General features: G+C 36.6%; 2 protein-coding genes across 4 annotated transcripts; one reads left to right on the top strand and one right to left on the bottom strand.

Annotated features, from left to right (window-relative positions):
• Window positions 1-2,691: 2,691 nt before the first annotated feature.
• Window positions 2,692-9,981, bottom strand: LOC122661305 (protein RER1B-like). Its single transcript, XM_043856663.1, has 4 exons — window positions 9,841-9,981; window positions 9,276-9,646; window positions 3,080-3,260; window positions 2,692-2,975 (listed from the first exon to the last, which is right to left on the bottom strand). Exons 2-4 carry the CDS (start codon window positions 9,623-9,625, stop codon window positions 2,922-2,924), a joined length of 585 nt encoding a protein of 194 aa, XP_043712598.1. The 5' UTR covers window positions 9,626-9,646; window positions 9,841-9,981; the 3' UTR covers window positions 2,692-2,921.
• A 941-nt stretch (window positions 9,982-10,922) lies between these two features.
• Window positions 10,923-18,437, top strand: LOC122661304 (soluble inorganic pyrophosphatase-like). 3 transcript variants are annotated; one of them, XM_043856660.1, is made up of 10 exons: window positions 10,923-11,060; window positions 12,018-12,153; window positions 12,551-12,594; window positions 12,666-12,704; window positions 13,054-13,119; window positions 16,859-16,966; window positions 17,121-17,186; window positions 17,372-17,492; window positions 17,667-17,748; window positions 18,284-18,437. In XM_043856660.1, exons 2-10 carry the CDS (start codon window positions 12,024-12,026, stop codon window positions 18,324-18,326), a joined length of 699 nt encoding a protein of 232 aa, XP_043712595.1. In that variant the 5' UTR covers window positions 10,923-11,060; window positions 12,018-12,023; the 3' UTR covers window positions 18,327-18,437. The 3 variants fall into 3 exon arrangements, with proteins under 3 accessions (XP_043712595.1, XP_043712597.1, XP_043712596.1); XM_043856661.1 differs by having other exon boundaries at window positions 10,998-11,053; window positions 12,017-12,153; XM_043856662.1 differs by lacking the exon at window positions 12,551-12,594 and having other exon boundaries at window positions 12,676-12,704.
• Window positions 18,438-18,440: the final 3 nt, after the last annotated feature.

Raw genomic sequence — 18,440 nt, 5'->3', positions numbered from 1 at the left:
TATAAGCTAAGATATGGAATAAAAATTTTGAGTTATAAAGTTAGTTATATAATGCCTACCACTTGCTACTTTTAGATATAATTCATTAAATTTTGGGTTTTATTGCGTCTAAAAACCTTTGCTCCTTGGTCCGTCTACAAATGAGCCTGTAAAAATCGAGTTAGCACAAGAGAGTCGGTGTGATTCCGACCAAGGACTCTCTCATGCTTAAGTCAGGTCTCAAAACAATAGTATTTCGACTTAGTAAAAAGTGAGATGAACGATCAAGCTCCATCCTTGAGTATTTATAGAGTTTGGATAGGGCGGTGGAGAAGAGCCCTCATATGGGAAGAGTTCTATTTTTTGTAGGCCTCTTCTAGGCAGAGTCATATTCGAATGTGATACGATCCCGTTATGAGATAACGGATCACTCAGCGTATCCTGCGATCGTCGAGATGTGCTGACGTGGTTCCGTGATTTAGGCTAATCACGGTCGTCGTCCCACGGGAGGATTCGGTGATCAATGGCCGATACTATAGTGGTTGGTTAGGTGGATGACCACAAGGCGAGGCGTCGGCCCAATGGATGACCACGAGGTGTCAGTTAGGTGGATGACCACGAGGCATCGGTCAGGTGGATGACCACAAGGCGAGGCATCGGCCAAGTGGATGATGCCAAGACATCGGTCGGGTCTTTTTTGGGGCCGAACTCCTCTACACCATGCCGAATGGGACACGTGTGTTCTTCCGATTGGAGGCTATTTTATGGCTCATCAGGTTCATATATGACCAACCATTGTTTATCAGATTTAATATCAATGATGATAATTTGCCATATCAGTATCCTAAAATTAAATTCAAAATGACAACTGACAAGTAACAGAAATACTTATTTTGATGGTACTTTTTGTAATTTTATAAATCTCTTTAACCACTTGCAATGCCTGTTTTAGGCTAAAATTCTGCTAAAGAGATGAGTGTAGTTGTTGTCACACAAACCCAACTGCGAGATTTATTTATACCATATTTGAAATATGATTGCGCTCTTCACTGGAGATTATTTGATCACTTTTTTATTAGATTTTTTTTTTTCTTCTGTTTGGTGGAAAATACTTATTAAAATGAGGGTTATCATAAATGTAATAGAACTCTTCCGTACGAATTTCCAAAGATGTAACCCTCCATACCCGGCCATTGTAAAATATTAAAAAAAATTAATAAAAAGGATTTGGTAGTTCATTTGTAACATTCAAAATTCCACCGCCTATCATGGTTGAGTTTGATGCCCAACTCATTTCAATCCACCTATATACTTCTTCAAATTATTATTTACATGAGGTTCTATCTGAGATATTTTCATACTTTGGTTTTAGATCTTATTTATTTTTAATCTAACAATAATAATAATATTATTATTATTGACATAACACGTACCAACCGGGTGCCCACACGTTACAAAGTAGGAAGAGCTAGTTTGTCTTCCTTTTGGACCTTTTCTTCTTCTTCTTCTCTCTCTTAAGCTGTGGACGTGTCACGTGGGTTCTCTAGACTTCAGAGTATCACGTCAACCAGTTTCAGTTTCAACTCAGACTTCTAAAGATTCAAATTGTATGAAACCTTTCACCATTTTCCCTAAATATATGCTTTCAAAAAAGAAACAATTATTGTGCAACAGCCCACCTCTCACTCTCTCTCTCTCTCGTTAATAGCTTAAAGTAACTTGTGATACATGAGTTCGGCTCCGTCTTCCCCACCTTGGGGTTACCCGTGCGAGAATAAACTCCCTGGTTAACATAAGGGTCTTAGTATCTCTCAATTCATATGTGTTGCAGAATCATACATAAGTCCTAGAGGATTTAATCGATCAAAGATCTAATAACTCCTATAAATAAATAAATAAAACTCTTCGTAAATGTTTCAACCCCACACCCCAAAACAAACCACCCAGTTTTTCTTCTCCCACCACTTATGGTTGGATGGGATAAAACATCTTTATTCAACCAAAAAAAAAAAAGATAGAACATCTTTAAGCTACGATTGGTTTCAAAGAAAATTAAAGAGAGAAGAAGTTACAATTTTCAAACCTAAAATAAACACTTTTTATAATCTTACCTCATATGATTGTATAAATTACATAAATTTCAAAACATATTAAGTAATAATATATTTTACATGTATTTTTTATTTTACTTCTAAATCAAAGAGACTTTGATGAAAAGTAAAATAAATTTTAATAATCAAATATGAAATAATACCTTAACAATTAAACAGGTTTTTCAAATTAGAATAATAATAATAAAGAATCATAATCAAAGGTGAAGAGATTCCATGGATGGGAAAAAAAAATTTCTTTGACAAAAGTCCGTTACGGTAGCAACATAACAAGACATTAAACGCTCATAGGTTATTCGTCGATCACATATCATATGGGCCAAATAATGGTTTTCTGCGTTTAATATTTGTCAAATTATAACTGAAATTATCCGATTTGGAGTTTGCTAGAGCATTCCTTCTTTAAGGAAAACCCCTCTTCGGCTCTTCCCCACTCATGGAATTTTTGTCTAGTAGAGTTGTGAAGACCGAAATTAACCGATTGGGCCTTTGATTGAGCATTCCTTGAAAGAAAACCCCTCTTCGGCTCTTCCCTACTCACTCACTCACTCACAAGTCAAAGACTTGCAGCCCTAATCCAAGAGTGAGACTTCTAAGTCGAGCAAAATATATTGCATATCCTTTGATTGTGGCAACAGGAAACAAAGAATCTTTATCATGTATGTATGCACAGAAAAAGGCATGAGCGAACTTCGACCTTCTAAACACACATACTGACATGAAATATATGTTCTAATTTCCATCAGGATATAACCCAGAATCAAGAAATTTCACACAATCCATGTATCTTACTTCTCGTTGCCCGTTCATGTGTTATGAATTCAACAAACTTCAGTCCCTGGGTAAACCACTACTCCTTGGGGAAGACTTCTTTCCAGTGTACTTCTGTCAAAATTAAGGACAAAAATCAGATGATAAAAATGGAACAAGAACAACTACTGTATTTCAAGGTACCATAGCAACGGCCATTTTAAAAACTTGAAACACACCTGTTTGCCAATGCTGAACGGAATATATTTATATTTCATCATGTGTAGGATTTGTCGCTTCATCGTGAGAACAAATAGAACCACCCAGTAGCACAGCAAAATAGGCCAAAAGACAGGGACATCAAACATTGAGAAGAAAGTCATACCAAAGGCTATCAAGAAGGCCTTCGTGATAGAATACCTAAGCACCATAAGAGAGAAGGTTATCCTCAAGTCTCTGCTCGACCATTCATCATTAGAAAGAACACATGTATGTCAATGGATATTAGGTGAAAGATGAAAGGCTTTGCCTTCAAAATAGAACTCAAACTTGTATTCAACAAAGTGGAAGACATAAACTCAACAAACTATCAGAAAAACGGCCAACACACACAAAAAACAAAAACAAAAACAAAAACTGGAGGTTAGTTATTGGATTTTACAAGGATTAAATCATTTATCACGCAAGTCACTGCTCTAGAAATACAAAGGAACACAAGTTCACACTAACCATTTAGAATAAACACCCCCCCCCCCCAAAAAAAAAAAAAAAAAAAAAAAAACAGATTATGAAGAGACATAAGCGGATTACATATATGGCTTGTAATTCATTACTTGCTTCATTTTCCTCTAGGTTCCATTAGTTTCCCTTTTTCCTGTTTCACACATCGGGTGAAAATTTTATAATGCATTTTTCATTTCCTTTCTGGAATTATTTCTTGTACTAGTTTCCCTTTTTTTTTTTTTCCAGGAAACTAGGCCTAATAGGAAGGCATTTAAATCATTCTGCAGGTAGACCTTGATATGTAAGATTTCTACACTCGATCTGTTTTTTGTGATTTATTTCAAACAGCCACCAAAAAAAAATAAAAAGTGCAGTTTCAAATAACCACCAAAAAATAAGAGTCTAGCAAAGGGTGACATCAAACTTTAAATCAATGTCTAAATCTTTTACACAAATGTGGTGGAAGTATTCACCAAATTTTGAACTTTGAAAATATACCATTGAACATACGCAGGAAAAATGTGGGCAGAAGTATTAAAGACATAGTTCCAGGCTTCGGTTTCAAGCCTAGTTTCTACCAGGCTCGAGAACCGAAATATTTCGTGAAATTGCGGAATTTCGGCCTCCAGGTTTCGAGTGGGTTTCAGGGCCCAAATAGCCAAATTAAATCCCTAAACATTTAGAGAACCATATTTTAGATCCTCTAACCATAATGGAACCCTTAGATATATTTTTTTTTGGGGGGGGGGGGGGGAGGGGGAAACACCCAAAATGGTATTTTGACTTCAGACCCTAGGTTATTAGTATACATTGTATATCGTTGTATACATTCTCTAATATAGACTATTCCACAAAAAATTTAGTAATAGAACACACATAATTTTATTAATACGCCTAAAATATGCATTAGGAATAAATAGACATAAAATTATAAACTATTTCATAATTATCAAATGTTATACATGCATAGATGTCACGGCACCTAGGCAATTCAAGGCATTGAAGGGCCGCCAAAGCGCCCACTTAGATGGTGTATAGGCACCCAAGCACTTTTTTATCATTTTATGTATCCAACTATCGCTTATATCTAATATAACAATGATTTAATTATGCTATTATATAATTAACCAAACAATACAAAATATTTCAGAAAGTATGATTTATGAATAATTTAACAGACCATCAAAGCTAGTACACTACAAATACATGAATAAATTAAACTACACATACATGAATAAATTCACAGCTCATTACAGCAATAGAAAACTCAATCAATATATGCTAACAGTTAACAATTAGTTTCTTAAGTTGAATTCAAGAATGAAAAAGGGTACAAGCCCAAATACGGTTGAACATTTGATTACAAGAAGAACCAAAGTTTGAAATAAAGCAGTACATTAAAAAAGAAACAAAGAAGAAGAAGAAGAAGAATTTAGGAGCAAACTAAGCAGAGGGACGAAAAAAAAAAAAAAAAGGCGCAGGTCAGAGAGAGTTTCAGGGAGGAACCAAAGAATAAGAAATCACTGCAGTAAAAAAGAGAAAAGGAAGATAATTAAAATAAAATGAAAACCCAAGGGTTTCAGGGCTCAATGCGAAGAAAATAAAAAAACAAAAATGAAACCAGAAACAGAAGGAGAAGAAGAAGAGGAAGAAATTTACCTGTGCGGCAGAGGCGTCAGCATCAGAAGTGGCAGCAGCAGTGTCTCCATCTTCTTCGAGTTCTCTTATGCCTTAGCTTTTCTTTTTAATACATACATACATACATACATATATGAATGTATGTATGTACCCAAATTAAATACACAATCCAATCAATTTACTAGAAAGGGTATCAATTTTATTTTATTTTATTTAATATACGTTCATGATTCTATACATGACAGTGTGATGAAGATACATCATAGTTGTCAAGGCGGCGAAGCGACCCAAGACGTTAGAGGGGTGTCTAAGCGCTTAGGTGACAAGGCGCCCGCCAAGGCGACCAAGGCGTCCCCAAGTGTTATTTTGTATTTCCCCCTTTTCTAACATTATTTAGTATGCTACAATATATACCTTATATCACCACAAATCAACATTAAGCCTTCTCAAGTCATAAAAAATCAACATTAAACCACATTAAATCACATCAAGTCAAAAAAAAATCAATATTAAGCCACATCAAGTCATCAAAAATCAACACAAAACTAGAAGACAACAGAACTGAAGAAGCAAGCTATTGGAAGTTTGAAACAATCAAACATACATTTGGTTTATACTATTCTTAGAAAATATGATCTATAAATAATTAAATTGTCCTCTATTTAGAGAAATGTTCTTGTTCTCTAAGAAGTTTGACTAGTTAGATGATTTTATTTTTACATGAGACTTTTAGTATTAGGTAGAGCACAAAATCAGCTTTCCAACAAATCCAAAATTGCTTATTGGATTCAAATAAGGGGTATTTGCTTATTTATGAATAATATCTTAAGTAAATGAAATACAAAAACATTTACTTAAATGATATTTGACATAAATAAGTGTCTAGTCTTGACAACTATGATTCTCAGTACACTGTGCGTATACTAGTAAAACTTGGGTCAAAAAACACAATTACCATTTTAAGGCTTTTTGTTTTTTTTTTTTTTCTGTGAAAATAGTTCATGCATTGTGTTTAGAATGTCAAAAATAGGCTGTATACAAAAAATCAGATCAAAAAAAGCATTTCTGGGCCTCAAAATCATCAGCTCGAGTTGGCTGGGAAAAAATCACAGGTTTCGACCAGCTTCGACCATTTCTGGCTGGTTGAAACCCAAGTTTTAAAACCTTGCTACAACTTATGCAGCCACACTTCACTATCAAATGGCATACAAAGTACAAAATCAAGCCTTTGATATGGTTACTCCACACCAAAACACAGATGCTTTGTTCATCAATATGGAGTGGACCCATGTTCCCTGCTGAACTTATGTTCCAAGGCAGTGTCAAACTATTTTTTTTTTTGGTGAAAGTCAGGCTATTGATTTAAAGTAAGGAAAATTGTTCCAGAACATAAGTTGTTTGATGCAGTGCCAAGGATGCTTTGTTCTTAAGCCCATATTCTGTCCCTGTTTGTGTAATCAACCAGCAGGGATTCAACCAGATTTGTTGGGCCCATAAAGCCCTTGCGTGGAGATGAATTGGGGGATATTATGACAGATCTGGTGGGATCCATTCCTACCCATTGCATGGAGAATATTCCTGGGTTAGTTGCTGTTTGCATGGAGGTGTCTAGGAGCACAGGTTATTGAAGATATGGAAGGATCTTCTAGAAGATATGCAACTAAAGATATTGGAGTATCTTCTAGAAGACATGAATCGGTCATATTAGTTACTACTATATTAGTTTCTAATTTGATTACTTAGTCATTGTCCAAGATAGATTAGTTAGATTTTACTTTGTTTCTATTTTGAAGATGTAATCTCTGATCAGAGAGTTTCTAATTTCAGTGGATTGTAACCTGTACCTCCCCACGCAAGAGGATAATTACGAATTGATGAATTAAAAAAGAATTGGTTTTACCAATGGCTGTGTGAGGCACTGAAGGAAAAAATCCTATGTGAAGTGAGAGGCCTAGGTGTGAGTGAGATACTCAAAAAAATCTATCCCCTTAATGCAGATCTGGGGTTCAGAAAACCCAAATCGGATCGCTTGTAGGCCCACTCGAATAATAGGTAACTCAAATCTATGTTGCAGTGGCACAATTTGTAAATAACCAGAATTTGCAAGGGTTAACTAGTTAAATAAAAAGGAGGAGATATGCTAGGGATTATAATTTATTGTCTAAGGAAGAACTTAGAAGAAAGTAAATTAAAGGAGGGGGCTTGAATAAGAACAAAGGACAAGGGTAATTTTGGAACTTGAGCTGTAAAAGGGGATAATTAAAAGGGGGAAAAGAAGTATCATCTTCTACCTCCAACGTGAACCAGAGGCGGAAACCATACTAGCTTTAGGGCAATAAAAATCATCAATATGAGTTCTGATGAGACAAACTCTAAGAGGTAGTCGGCAATTCGAAGATCTTCAGATTACAAACCATGAACAGCCATGGGCGATGCCAAGGAGGACAACCCGAGATCTGCAAGCTGTACCAGCCGGTAGTTGCAGTCTTGGTTTTGGTTACAGGTATGAAACTCTCCACAGAGAAACCCTTTAAAGGACTGAAGCAGCAAGGTTAGGATCTCCTAAAGGTAGGGATGTGACCAGGGAGATTGAACCAGCAATATAGGGCTGAAAGGGTTGCCCAGAAACAGAGTAGCAGCGTGGGTTAAATAAACAGAAATAAAGAAGAGAAGAGGAAGAAGAAGAAAGGATACAAGAGATAGGGAAAGAATATGGCCACAAGACCTTGTTGTACCAATCTGGTAACAAAACAAATCAAAATTTTATTCATCAAATCTGCCTTCTACTTGCATGGTTACATGTATTTAAATAAAAAAAAGAAACTCAACATGAAAAGGAAACCTACTCTAAATTGGAAATCAAATTAATTAGGAACCTAAATCCTAGTGCCTATCTCCTACTTAAACTATTAAAATAAAAAATCGCATGTTAATCCCAAAATAAATAAAAATCCTAAAATCCTACTGAACCTAAAAGATCCAAGATGAAAAGGGTTTGATCAATCTAATAACAACATAGAATAAGAACAGGATCTAATGATTCTAATCTAAGAACAAGAAACAAAATCGCAGCAGAAACAAGAACAGGAACAAAAAAATAAACTCTATCTAAGAACAAGAACAAACTATCTAAGAACAATCATAAATCATAACTGTCCAGTGTCCACTATCATTATTTGAAGGGCGTACCCAGTGCAAATGCTCCCGCCACTGCGGTGTTTGGGGAGAGTCATAATGAACACAGCCTTAACCCCCGCTACATGGAGAAGCTGTTTCCCGACTTGAACCGACAACCACTAAGTCGCAATGGAGCAACAGTAGCAACCTTACCATTACATAAACAAAAAATATAAAAAATCTACACAGTGCTTATTCACATCCAGTATGCAACTATAATTTCATTTAATACAGTAAATATAGATTGCATCAAAAAAAGATTTAACAACATTGACCGGTACTTCTTTCAGATGGCTCCAGCCCACAACAAAGAAAGTGCCAAGATGCCAAGGCAAAGCAATTGTCTACAAACTGGCTAAACAAGAAAATAAACAAAATGGCTGTCGAACAGAATAAGCAAAACAGATAAAATATTAAAGGGAAAGAAAAATATAAAAACAAATCCCATTAATTATATCTTTCAAAATAATGTTTCATTGCATGATGATAGGATGGAGTACGCTTCCTCCAAATGGTTGTCGCTCAAGGGAAGAAACAAGACACTAATGGAATTTGCAAAACATGTTTGACAGTACACTTGTTGACGCAACCATACAAATGCTACATGACACTGAAGATAAATGGCCTACTGCTCATACACCAAGAGTGAAATAGAAAAAAATAAAAAAAAAAACATAAAAACAATTTTTGATATAAGAAATCCACATCTCAAACAAGTGAAGCAGGTAGAGAGAGAAAGAGAGAGCAATTATATGCAATCATGCTATAACAAATTGCAACCACAAGTATAGTTTAAGAAATATCTGAATTGCATGTAAAAATATAAGATTAAAGAAAATAAATGCGTAGAGGAAATGACTATCAAACTGAGTGGCATCAGAGGAAAGCTTCAATTACCAGAACTTAAACTCAGGGAGGCGGCGAATGAATGGCTTGAATTCATCTGAACCTTTTGTCGGCAATGAAGCCCCATCCAAAACTTCCAGCTCCGGATCAATCTTTGGAGACAGAAACCCGATCAAGAGATTCAAAACATATATCCCCAGACCATAGGACACAATGTAAAACCCTTGAACGTAATAAACACGCAAAACATAAATGGCAGCGACACCAAGAGTTCCCAGCCACCTTTGGACTGGATGAGGAGTAGACCTATCCAAATAGTACTGAAAAGCCCTCGAGAAGTCACTTCTCCATTTGGCCAGTGGTGCCACCGCTGAGGCAGCATCGCCCCCAATTCCCTCCATGAACGATATAATAGAAGAAGACTGGCAAATTCAAGCAGAAAAAGAATATAAATTCGACTTACATGGTTCAGCAAAACAGATTCGACTTGAATGAAAATAAAACTGATTCCACCGAAAATAATAACAATATGAACCACGACCATTGAACTTAAGTTCAAAGAGCAGATTTATCCAACAATATCGAAGTAACATGAAAGAAGTCAAAGAATTTGTACCTGCTCCTCGTCAAACAATACCAAATCTTGAGTGGCAGATCTCGGGAGGAGTAAACGCTAAAACTCAATTAAACCCTAGAAAAAACTCCCAGCAAATGCAGGAAATTGTACTCGAACTCAACTAGCTAACCCCAACAGTTCCTGTTCCATACAAAAACAGAAGTTAAAAGCCATATCTACACCCTGTATATCCCGAAAGCAAATAAACCCTAAATTTTCAACGAATATATTCGGTTCCCAGTAAACTTTGGCTTTCTAAAATAAAAGAAACTTTTGAAGTACAGAGGAAAGACTCAATAGATCAGGAACTGAGTCTGCTTCGAAAATATTTACGTGAACTAATTAGAGTTTCATCAGTGAGAATAGATCTGCAAGGAAGCATGTAAATGATACTAATGAAGAAGTGAGAAAATACCTGTTCAACACCAAATAAAGTTAGGGTCAGAGTTTCAGTAAAGTTGATCGAAGCAGCGATCTGTTAGTTTATCTCTCTTTTGTTTTTCAATTTTCAATTTTCAATTTTCAATTTTCAATTTTCAATTGGGATTCTTCTGAAGAATAAACTTGCAGATATCCATCCACAAGGATGGGTTTGAATACCAGAAGGAAAAACTACAAAATAACAAGGCGGAAAATTTAGACCGGTCGATAAATTGTTACTTTTTGCCCATATATACTACGGTAAACCTTTTAACCCGGACAGCCAATACTAACCTTGTCTTTCTTCAAAATGACATTTTTGCTTCTCCGTTATAAACGTATAATAGTTGTAGCGACTTTAGCGTGCGCTTTTACCCACAAAAAAATTACTCTAGCGCGCATGTGGGCCTCACATGGATCATTCCGATTTTCAATCGAGGTAGGTTATTTCGAGAATGGATCATCTGCACGTACCAACAGGTGAATGCACATCTCTCAGCCAATTATATTTTAATCTTGTTTCCATAAAAACCCTTCCTCCTTTTTTAAATGACAAAATTAAGACAAGTGATTGGTTGTCACATGTACCTTCAACTGTTGGTACGTGCAGAGGAAACGAACTCGGTTATTTCCACCTAAGAGCTAAGACCACCAGATGAACGGTGCACTAGGGAGTGGGTGGCCTGGTGGGGCCCAAGAAAAACTCCTCGTGGCGCCCCTAAATAACGAAGAACAGCACCAGAGTTCATCTCGGCATACACCATCGGCTACCCGTGAATCGCTGAGGCTGTCTGTACTCTGTAAGTTCACTCCGCTTCTTTTCTTTTTCTGGGGAGAAGAAAGCTCAGTAGCTCACACTTCACTCTTATTTCTAGCATCACTTGCATTCTTGTATTTTTTTTTGAAAAGTGAAATAGTTATTTGATTCTAAGAATAGAGAAAGAAGAAGTGCAGAAGAGGGCATCTGCTTACAGAAGCTGCAGGGATCGAAAAGTATAGTAGTTTTAACAGATAGAATATTAATCAATCGATTCCCTTATTTTCCTGAACTTTTGAAAATTACATTGCGGAGAGAGAAAGTTTTTCTGAAACATTTTCCCTCGACTATTCATCTTGTGTCTTTATCTTTCTGAGACATATCATCTACATTCGATAGAGATATATTGTTCCCAATTCTATCCGCCCCCTCTGGTTATGTTTTTTCTTTGTTCTTTTTTTTTGTTGAAATATAACTATCTGGCTCACGCTTTACTTGCAGTAGTCCGCTGGGTTTTTTTTTTAATTGTTTCTTGACCTTCTCTTTTCGTAATTTTTGCAGGAAAACTCTTCCTAATTATCTGCTTTTTGTTTTTTTTTTTTTTTTCCTTTTTCTCTTTCCCCGTTGGAGAAAATTTTCGCCTAAATGGATTACTGTCTTACTAATAAATATGTTGTTATTATTATTATTATTATTGGGTGCCTGGGGTTGTGTTGATAGAATTGGTGTATATGATTTCTTTATTTAATTATTTGTGTATATGTATGTGTGTGTGTGTGTGTGTGTGTGTGAATTTTTTTTTGTTTTTTTTTTTTTGGGGGGCGGGGGGGGAGGGGAAGAGGGGTGGGGGTTGGAATTGTTGTTTGCTTTCATCTTTGAATTTCTCTCTATTCCCCCTGATTAAATATGTTTTTGAATTGCAATTTATTTTCCATGGTGTTAGGCTTGAAGGTTTATGGATTGGGTTTATTTATTTAATGACTGTTTGGCTATTTCAAAGGTAAATATGGCTAACAATGATGGAGAAGGGAGCGAAAAGAATACAAATTTGCCTTCTGTTGTGCTTAATGAGAGGATACTTTCTTCCATGTCCCGAAGATCTGTTGCTGCTCATCCGTGGCATGACCTAGAGATTGGTATGGACTATACAAGCCCAGGATTTTGGTTTTTGTGTTTCTGTAATTTATCATTATATATTGCTATGTCGACTGTATTCAGTCTTTCTCAAAAAAGTTTCTGTGGTCAATTTATGTGGGTATTTGCATAACACATGCAGGATCATCATGGCTCATGAGGTGCAACTGGGATTCTCCTTGCGTTGTGCTATGCACCTCAGTCCAGCCATATGATCTAGCTCATCTCCATTAAATTTAATATCTTAATTCTTCAACTCAGTCTCGGTTTTCTCTGTTCAAATATCTCTAATATTCTGTAATCTTTCCCAGCTTTTTCTCCTTTCCTATTCTGTAGTAGGTGAGAAAATTACTCATTTGATCGAGTATGCTACTAATAGATCTCTACCTCTTATTATAGTGTGTGCTTCCGGAGGAGCACGCATGCAAGAACGCAGATTTGTAGTGTTCTTGTGAACTTTCTCTTCTTTTTTACTTCAAGTTTCCAATTTGTCGGGTACTTATATTTGCATTAGCTGTATGCAGGACCTGGCGCAGCTGCTATTTTCAATTGTGTAAGTTGTTTTTTATTTTACTTGTGCTGAGCCCTCTTATTGGTGCACTTGGGAAATGAATTCCCATCCAACCCATTGTGAATTGATGTAGTTGATAGGATGTGCATGATGCACTCAGAAGAGTCAACTGAGGTTGATGGCTCCAGTTTGTAAGATTCACATCATTATGAAGAGATAGTGAGAACTGGGGATGGTGGGCTTCAGTTCATATGGCACGTCTTGACCATGAGAAAAGGAAAACTGGGGGGGGGGGGGGGGGGGGGAGGAGAGATTGTCTTGCTCTTGGGTAGAAATTTATATACCATGAATTTTGGCTTTTGTTGACATATCTTATGAGGTTCTGCAACAGGTAGTTGAGATTGGCAAGGGTAGCAAGGTCAAGTATGAGCTTGACAAGATAAGTGGCCTTATAAAAGTATGACTTTTTTACTCAATTATTTTTTTGTCCTTGCTTTAGTGTTCCCATAAATTGCCCATTTATACTTTTCAATTTTAAATATGTTTGTTGATTACAGATGGAGGTCTAACTTATTAGTAAAAAGAATAAAACATGAGTTGACCACGCAAATTGTCTGTTGTCTAAAAACCTAAGATCAATTCTAGTGTAAGATGTTCTCATTGAAATTTGGAAGAAGGTGAGGAGAAGATGTTGCTATATTCTGGTAAAATTCAATACATAGAAGAGAACAAAATTTTATAGTCGTATATCTTAGCCATTAAGTTATAAAATTTTTAGGGCCAAGCAACCTAAATAGGATTATGTAATGCTATTGCAATTCAAATAATTAAAAAGATTGAAAGAGGAACATATGAACTTATGAGAATAGGCAAGACTCAACTTGCAATTGTCAACACTCCTCTTCATTTTAGTTACTACCCTAAAACATGTTGAATAAGGGGATGATATGGAGGGTAGTGTTTCAGATGTAGTTTGTCATATCTTGAGTTCTTTATTGGAGATACAAGAGATACAAAATTCAGTATGTCAGTATGGGTTTCAGATAGATGTCCATGTGTCAGCCCTTGAGGTAGTTCACAGCTCAAATTTAATTAGATTGGGCTCTACCACAGGCTGTGTTTATCTTTTGATAAATGCAGGCTGGGCTTGTTCCAAAATTAACTAATAATACCAGCATTGGCCCTTGTAGACCCCTAATTTCGGACTCCTGACATGATGGCATGCATACATCATACATGAGGTTGTGTATAATCATAACAGACACATTTTTTCCCTTAATTATTATTTTTTTTAAATTGTTGAAGTCAAAATATACTAATATAGTATGTCAAACAGAAATCCATAATCATTGTTTTATAAACATTAGTAACTCTCTTTAGACCTTGTTGCTTCTACTATCTACACCCATGCGAGGAAGAGGAATCTGTGAGTGTACCCAAACAAATTCCACACTTGAGAAACATTCTGATTGTTTAATTCAAAGCATCATGTCCGTTACAGTAGTTCTCAAAAATGTGTATAGCAGACTCTTTTAGGCCCTTGGATGTGGGGGAAATCTTTACAACTCATAGATCAGACATTTTGTACACGAAAATTATCAACCAGTACATGTAGCTAATTTTGGAAGATTGTGGGAGACGCGGAAATTTTCAGTCCAATACTTAGAAAAAGGTTAAAGAGACTTGCCCAGTTAAAAACTGAAATAAAATAATCCCAATTAAGTCTGTTGTGGCTTCATTGTGTATGGTAAAAACACATAAACATGATAAAGTAAAATGATACAATGTAGTTATCCGAAAACAAAACCTTGACCGTGGTCTCTCAACACCACGTGGTGCTAAACAGGTTGACTGTTGAAATACATGGGGATGGTCTAATACAAGGTCGGATGGTCATGTTGGACACCAAATTTGACACATGGGTAAATCAAGGGGGGGGGACCTTACCTATCCAATGGTTGGAAGCATGGTTCAAAATCTCGCGATATTTCGCCGAAATATCGCTTAATTTCGTATATCTCGAGCTTACCGAGATGCGAAATCAGGTCGAAATGAAAAAATACCATATTTCGTCGATATCTCGTGAGATATCGTGAGATATCGACGATATCTCGATATCTCACGAGATATCGACGAAATATGGTATTTTGGCTTAAAGTGTCACATGAAGGGGGGCTTTAATACAATATTTTGCAGATTTCGGTCCATATTTCGACCGAGAGCTGCATTTGCTAAGGAATTTCAGTCTTTTGCCTATTCTTCCACTCTTCCAAGCTCTCATCCAACACTCTAGCCATTGTTCAAGCACATTGTTGTCGGATTTTCGCCGATAAACTCATCGGAGGGTCATCTAAGCTCATCATCCAAGCCTTCTTCCACTATTTAAGGTAAATTCTATTCCTCTAAAACTATTTTTTTGAAAAGACTATGTACAAATTTTGTTGGATGGTGATGATATTAATATATGTTAGACACCGGAGGCCGATCTACAGCCTCACGGTGTCGAAATTTTTTTTCCATTTGTATTTTTTTTTTTTTTTTTTTGGTTTTAAAAATTCATTTTCCTACAATTAAAATAGGAAATAATTAGGTGTAATATGACTTAGATGATAATGAATTAAATATATGTTAGACACCAATGGCTGATCTACGGCTTCACGGTGTCGGATTTATTTTTCTACGCTTAAATAATTATTTTAATTTTCGCACATACCACTCCATTGGCATCGGATTATGGTGCATCACAACCTTACGGTGGATATGGATATGGATCATCATCCTATGGGCAGTTTAGTGGGGTAGGGGACTATGACTACAGTCCCAGTCCCGGGACATATCTTGGATCATCTTTTGTAGATAACATCTTTGCATACCCTAGCGGACCTAGCTACCAACCTCACTAGCCATACATGCACCAATGCCATCGCCTCTTGGCCGGCGCCAACATCATATCACATGGATCATCTTCTTCACGGATCGATCGATTGGTAACCCTAGTTTATATCCTAGGATAGGTTACCTACAGATGTTGATGATTCCATTTACGTGACACTTGTGGATGACTACACTCGTTTCTTCTCCGATTCTATACCGTGGTCCACATATGTCCTTCAAACAGAGAGCAATGGACGTCGACTCAAAGAAGGCATGAGTGGGATTGATCCAGGAGGCACAAGAACTACTATTAGCAGTTTAGCACTTGTAATTTGTAACTTAAGTTGTGATTTCATTGATCTATGAACTTGTGAGTTGTGACTTGCGAGTTGCGAGTCTTGTGACTTACTAACTTTGACACTTAGTGTATTGCCTTTAAGGCTTTAAGCGAGTTATTGAATATTATGGAGTTTATGAGAATCATGGCACTCATCAATGTGTATTGGCTTTAACTTGATATGTGATGAAGTTAAATACTATTATTAAATATTAACTGCCTAATCTATGTGTATTTAACTATTTATACGTTAGGGTCGGCGACCGTATGTCAATCAAGGGTGCAAGACCAAAACACCAATTTGAATTCATATTTTTACAATTTTATGGTTTAAATGTGTTTATTAAGCTTAAATAAGGCTGTCCATGACGTTTCGAGGCCTAGATATGGCCAAATACCCCGAGATGGACCCCGAAATATTGCAGAAAAAATGCAATATTTCGGTCATATTTCGCGATATCTCGGATATTTCGGATATCTCGGTAGGCCCGAGATACCGATATATCGCGAGATATAGTACTATGTTGGAAGTCACAATCTGCAATGTCGCTCAAAATTAGTGGTTGACCATTTTTCAATGCTTTTGTCAGATATATAGTGAACTAGTTTTAAGAACTTCAAAGAAGAAACAAATTCAAGATGCTTCTTGAGCTTGGGAAACAATTCCCTGCCAAAGTTTCATTTCAGCAATCTTCCCATTTCCCCCATAGTTACGAACCAAAATATTAGTTCTGGGGCTTACCCCTTACATTTGATAATTTTTTTCATTATAGGTAAATTACCTGGCACGAACACCGCATGTATTACCTTAATAATCATTAGTTGCAATCCGGTCTTTAAAACTAGAACTAAGTTTCACCTTTCTTTTACTATCTGTCCATGCTACTGTTTTCCTTGCTGGAGTTTGACATTCTGTACTAAGATTTAGGATCATGTTTGACATCAATATGCAAAGATAACTAATGAATGGCGGTATTGAAATTAGATTGATCGTGTTCTTTACTCATCTGTTGTGTACCCGCACAACTACGGGTTCATCCCAAGAACCATCTGCGAAGACAGTGATCCTATGGATGTCTTGGTATTAATGCAGGTACTTTAAGTTGGTTCCCCTCCCTTCCCCCTTTATACTCAAGGACAGACAATAATGTTTGTCAATCCTACCTCCCCCCCCCCCCCTAGTTTGTTTTCTTTTTGGTTTTTAAGATATGCTTCTATATCCACTTGGTGGATTTCTCCCTGCACAGGAGCCTGTACTTCCTGGTTGTTTCCTCCGTGCCCGGGCTATTGGACTGATGCCTATGATTGATCAGGTAAAATGTCCTCGTCACCCTGAGTTGTTCCCCTAGTGTTTGATATTCACTGGGAAGTTGTTCTTGCCTTAATGTATTTTCAGACCCATGGAAATGTTGCTGACTGTATTTTCTCCTGTTTTGGACCATTGATTAGATATTTGTTGAAAGAATTACTACTAATCTATACAATTGTATCCTTGCAGGGTGAAAAGGATGATAAGATAATAGCAGTATGTGCAGATGACCCTGAGTTTCGTCACTATCAGGATATCAAGGAGCTTCCTCCACATCGACTGGCAGAGATCTGCCGCTTCTTTGAGGACTGTATCCACTCCATGCATCCAATTTTTGTTCTTTACTTGTTTGTTAGTCATGATTAGCCAGGTCTCCTGGGCTATCAGCCCAATTGGATGATCTGCACCATCCAATGGTTGTTTCTTATATTTTTTCCACTTCTTCATTGCTTTGTATAACCTTCACTTGTTATGTACAATGAAGACAAGAAGAACGAGAATAAAACCGTTGCAGTGAATGACTTCCTTCCTGCTGAAGAGGCCATTAAAGCAATCAAGTACTCCATGTGAGTTTTCCAAATATTTTTAGGGTTATAAAAGATTTGGCACAGTTTGTTTTTTTACTTTATTTTGCTTGAAAAAATACTGCATTAAATATGTAGCTATATCATTAATATAATGTGTGAACTCCCATTTGTTTTTTCAAATAATTAAGAGCAACAACATTATGAAGCAGTGTTCTCCGTGTAAGGTCATCCTGGTGTTTCAAAGGTCCCCCCCCCCCCCCTAGTTGCCTTTTTCTTTTGGTTGACCCAGTAGGCATTGATTTGGGTTGGGTAACTGCCTATTTTCATGGTGCTTCATACTTGTTCTACTTGAGGATAGTGTACCCTGGTAAATTATGTCTAGGTAGCTTCATGTACGCAATTTTGATAGATATTATATGTATGTCATAGATGTATTTTGCATATGGCTTCACTAGGCTCACCTCGACATTATTGATAACCTTGAAGCTCAGTATATGTGTGGAGCTTTTAACAGCTGATGTTTTTAAACTTATTCTTGGCATTTATTTGCTCATAGTGGATGTTTCTGGTGCAGGGATCTCTATGCATCCTACATTGTGGAAAGCTTGAGGCAGTGAGTTTTTTTCTCCGTTTGATATTTCATAAATAAATGTGACGGCTCATTACATTTGCTACACAGATGGACTTCTTGCAGCATGCTTACTTATATAAAAATGTCTGTTTGATCCTGT

This window comes from Telopea speciosissima, chromosome 5 (genome assembly GCF_018873765.1).
Source record: "Telopea speciosissima isolate NSW1024214 ecotype Mountain lineage chromosome 5, Tspe_v1, whole genome shotgun sequence".
NCBI classification, from domain to species: Eukaryota; Viridiplantae; Streptophyta; class Magnoliopsida; order Proteales; family Proteaceae; genus Telopea; species Telopea speciosissima.
Note: the sequence above shows the minus strand (reverse complement) of the source record. Positions and strands in the feature narration are given on the sequence as shown.

What these genes read in the sequence shown, in the direction of transcription:
- LOC122661304 (XM_043856660.1), top strand. Translation starts at nt 12,024, where the DNA reads ATGGCTAACAATGATGGAGAAGGGAGCGAAAAGAATACAAATTTGCCT. An exon ending in AGATAAGTGGCCTTATAAAA is followed by an intron (nt 13,120 to 16,858) that starts GTATGACTTTTT and finishes TATTGAAATTAG; the next exon opens with ATTGATCGTGTTCTTTACTC. An exon ending in AAAGCAATCAAGTACTCCAT is followed by an intron (nt 17,749 to 18,283) that starts GTGAGTTTTCCA and finishes TTTCTGGTGCAG; the next exon opens with GGATCTCTATGCATCCTACA.
- LOC122661305 (XM_043856663.1), bottom strand. Translation starts at nt 9,625, where the DNA reads ATGGAGGGAATTGGGGGCGATGCTGCCTCAGCGGTGGCACCACTGGCC. An exon ending in CTCCCTGAGTTTAAGTTCTG is followed by an intron (nt 3,261 to 9,275) that starts GTAATTGAAGCT and finishes TATGGTGCTTAG; the next exon opens with GTATTCTATCACGAAGGCCT. An exon ending in CGTTCAGCATTGGCAAACAG is followed by an intron (nt 2,976 to 3,079) that starts GTGTGTTTCAAG and finishes TAATTTTGACAG; the next exon opens with AAGTACACTGGAAAGAAGTC.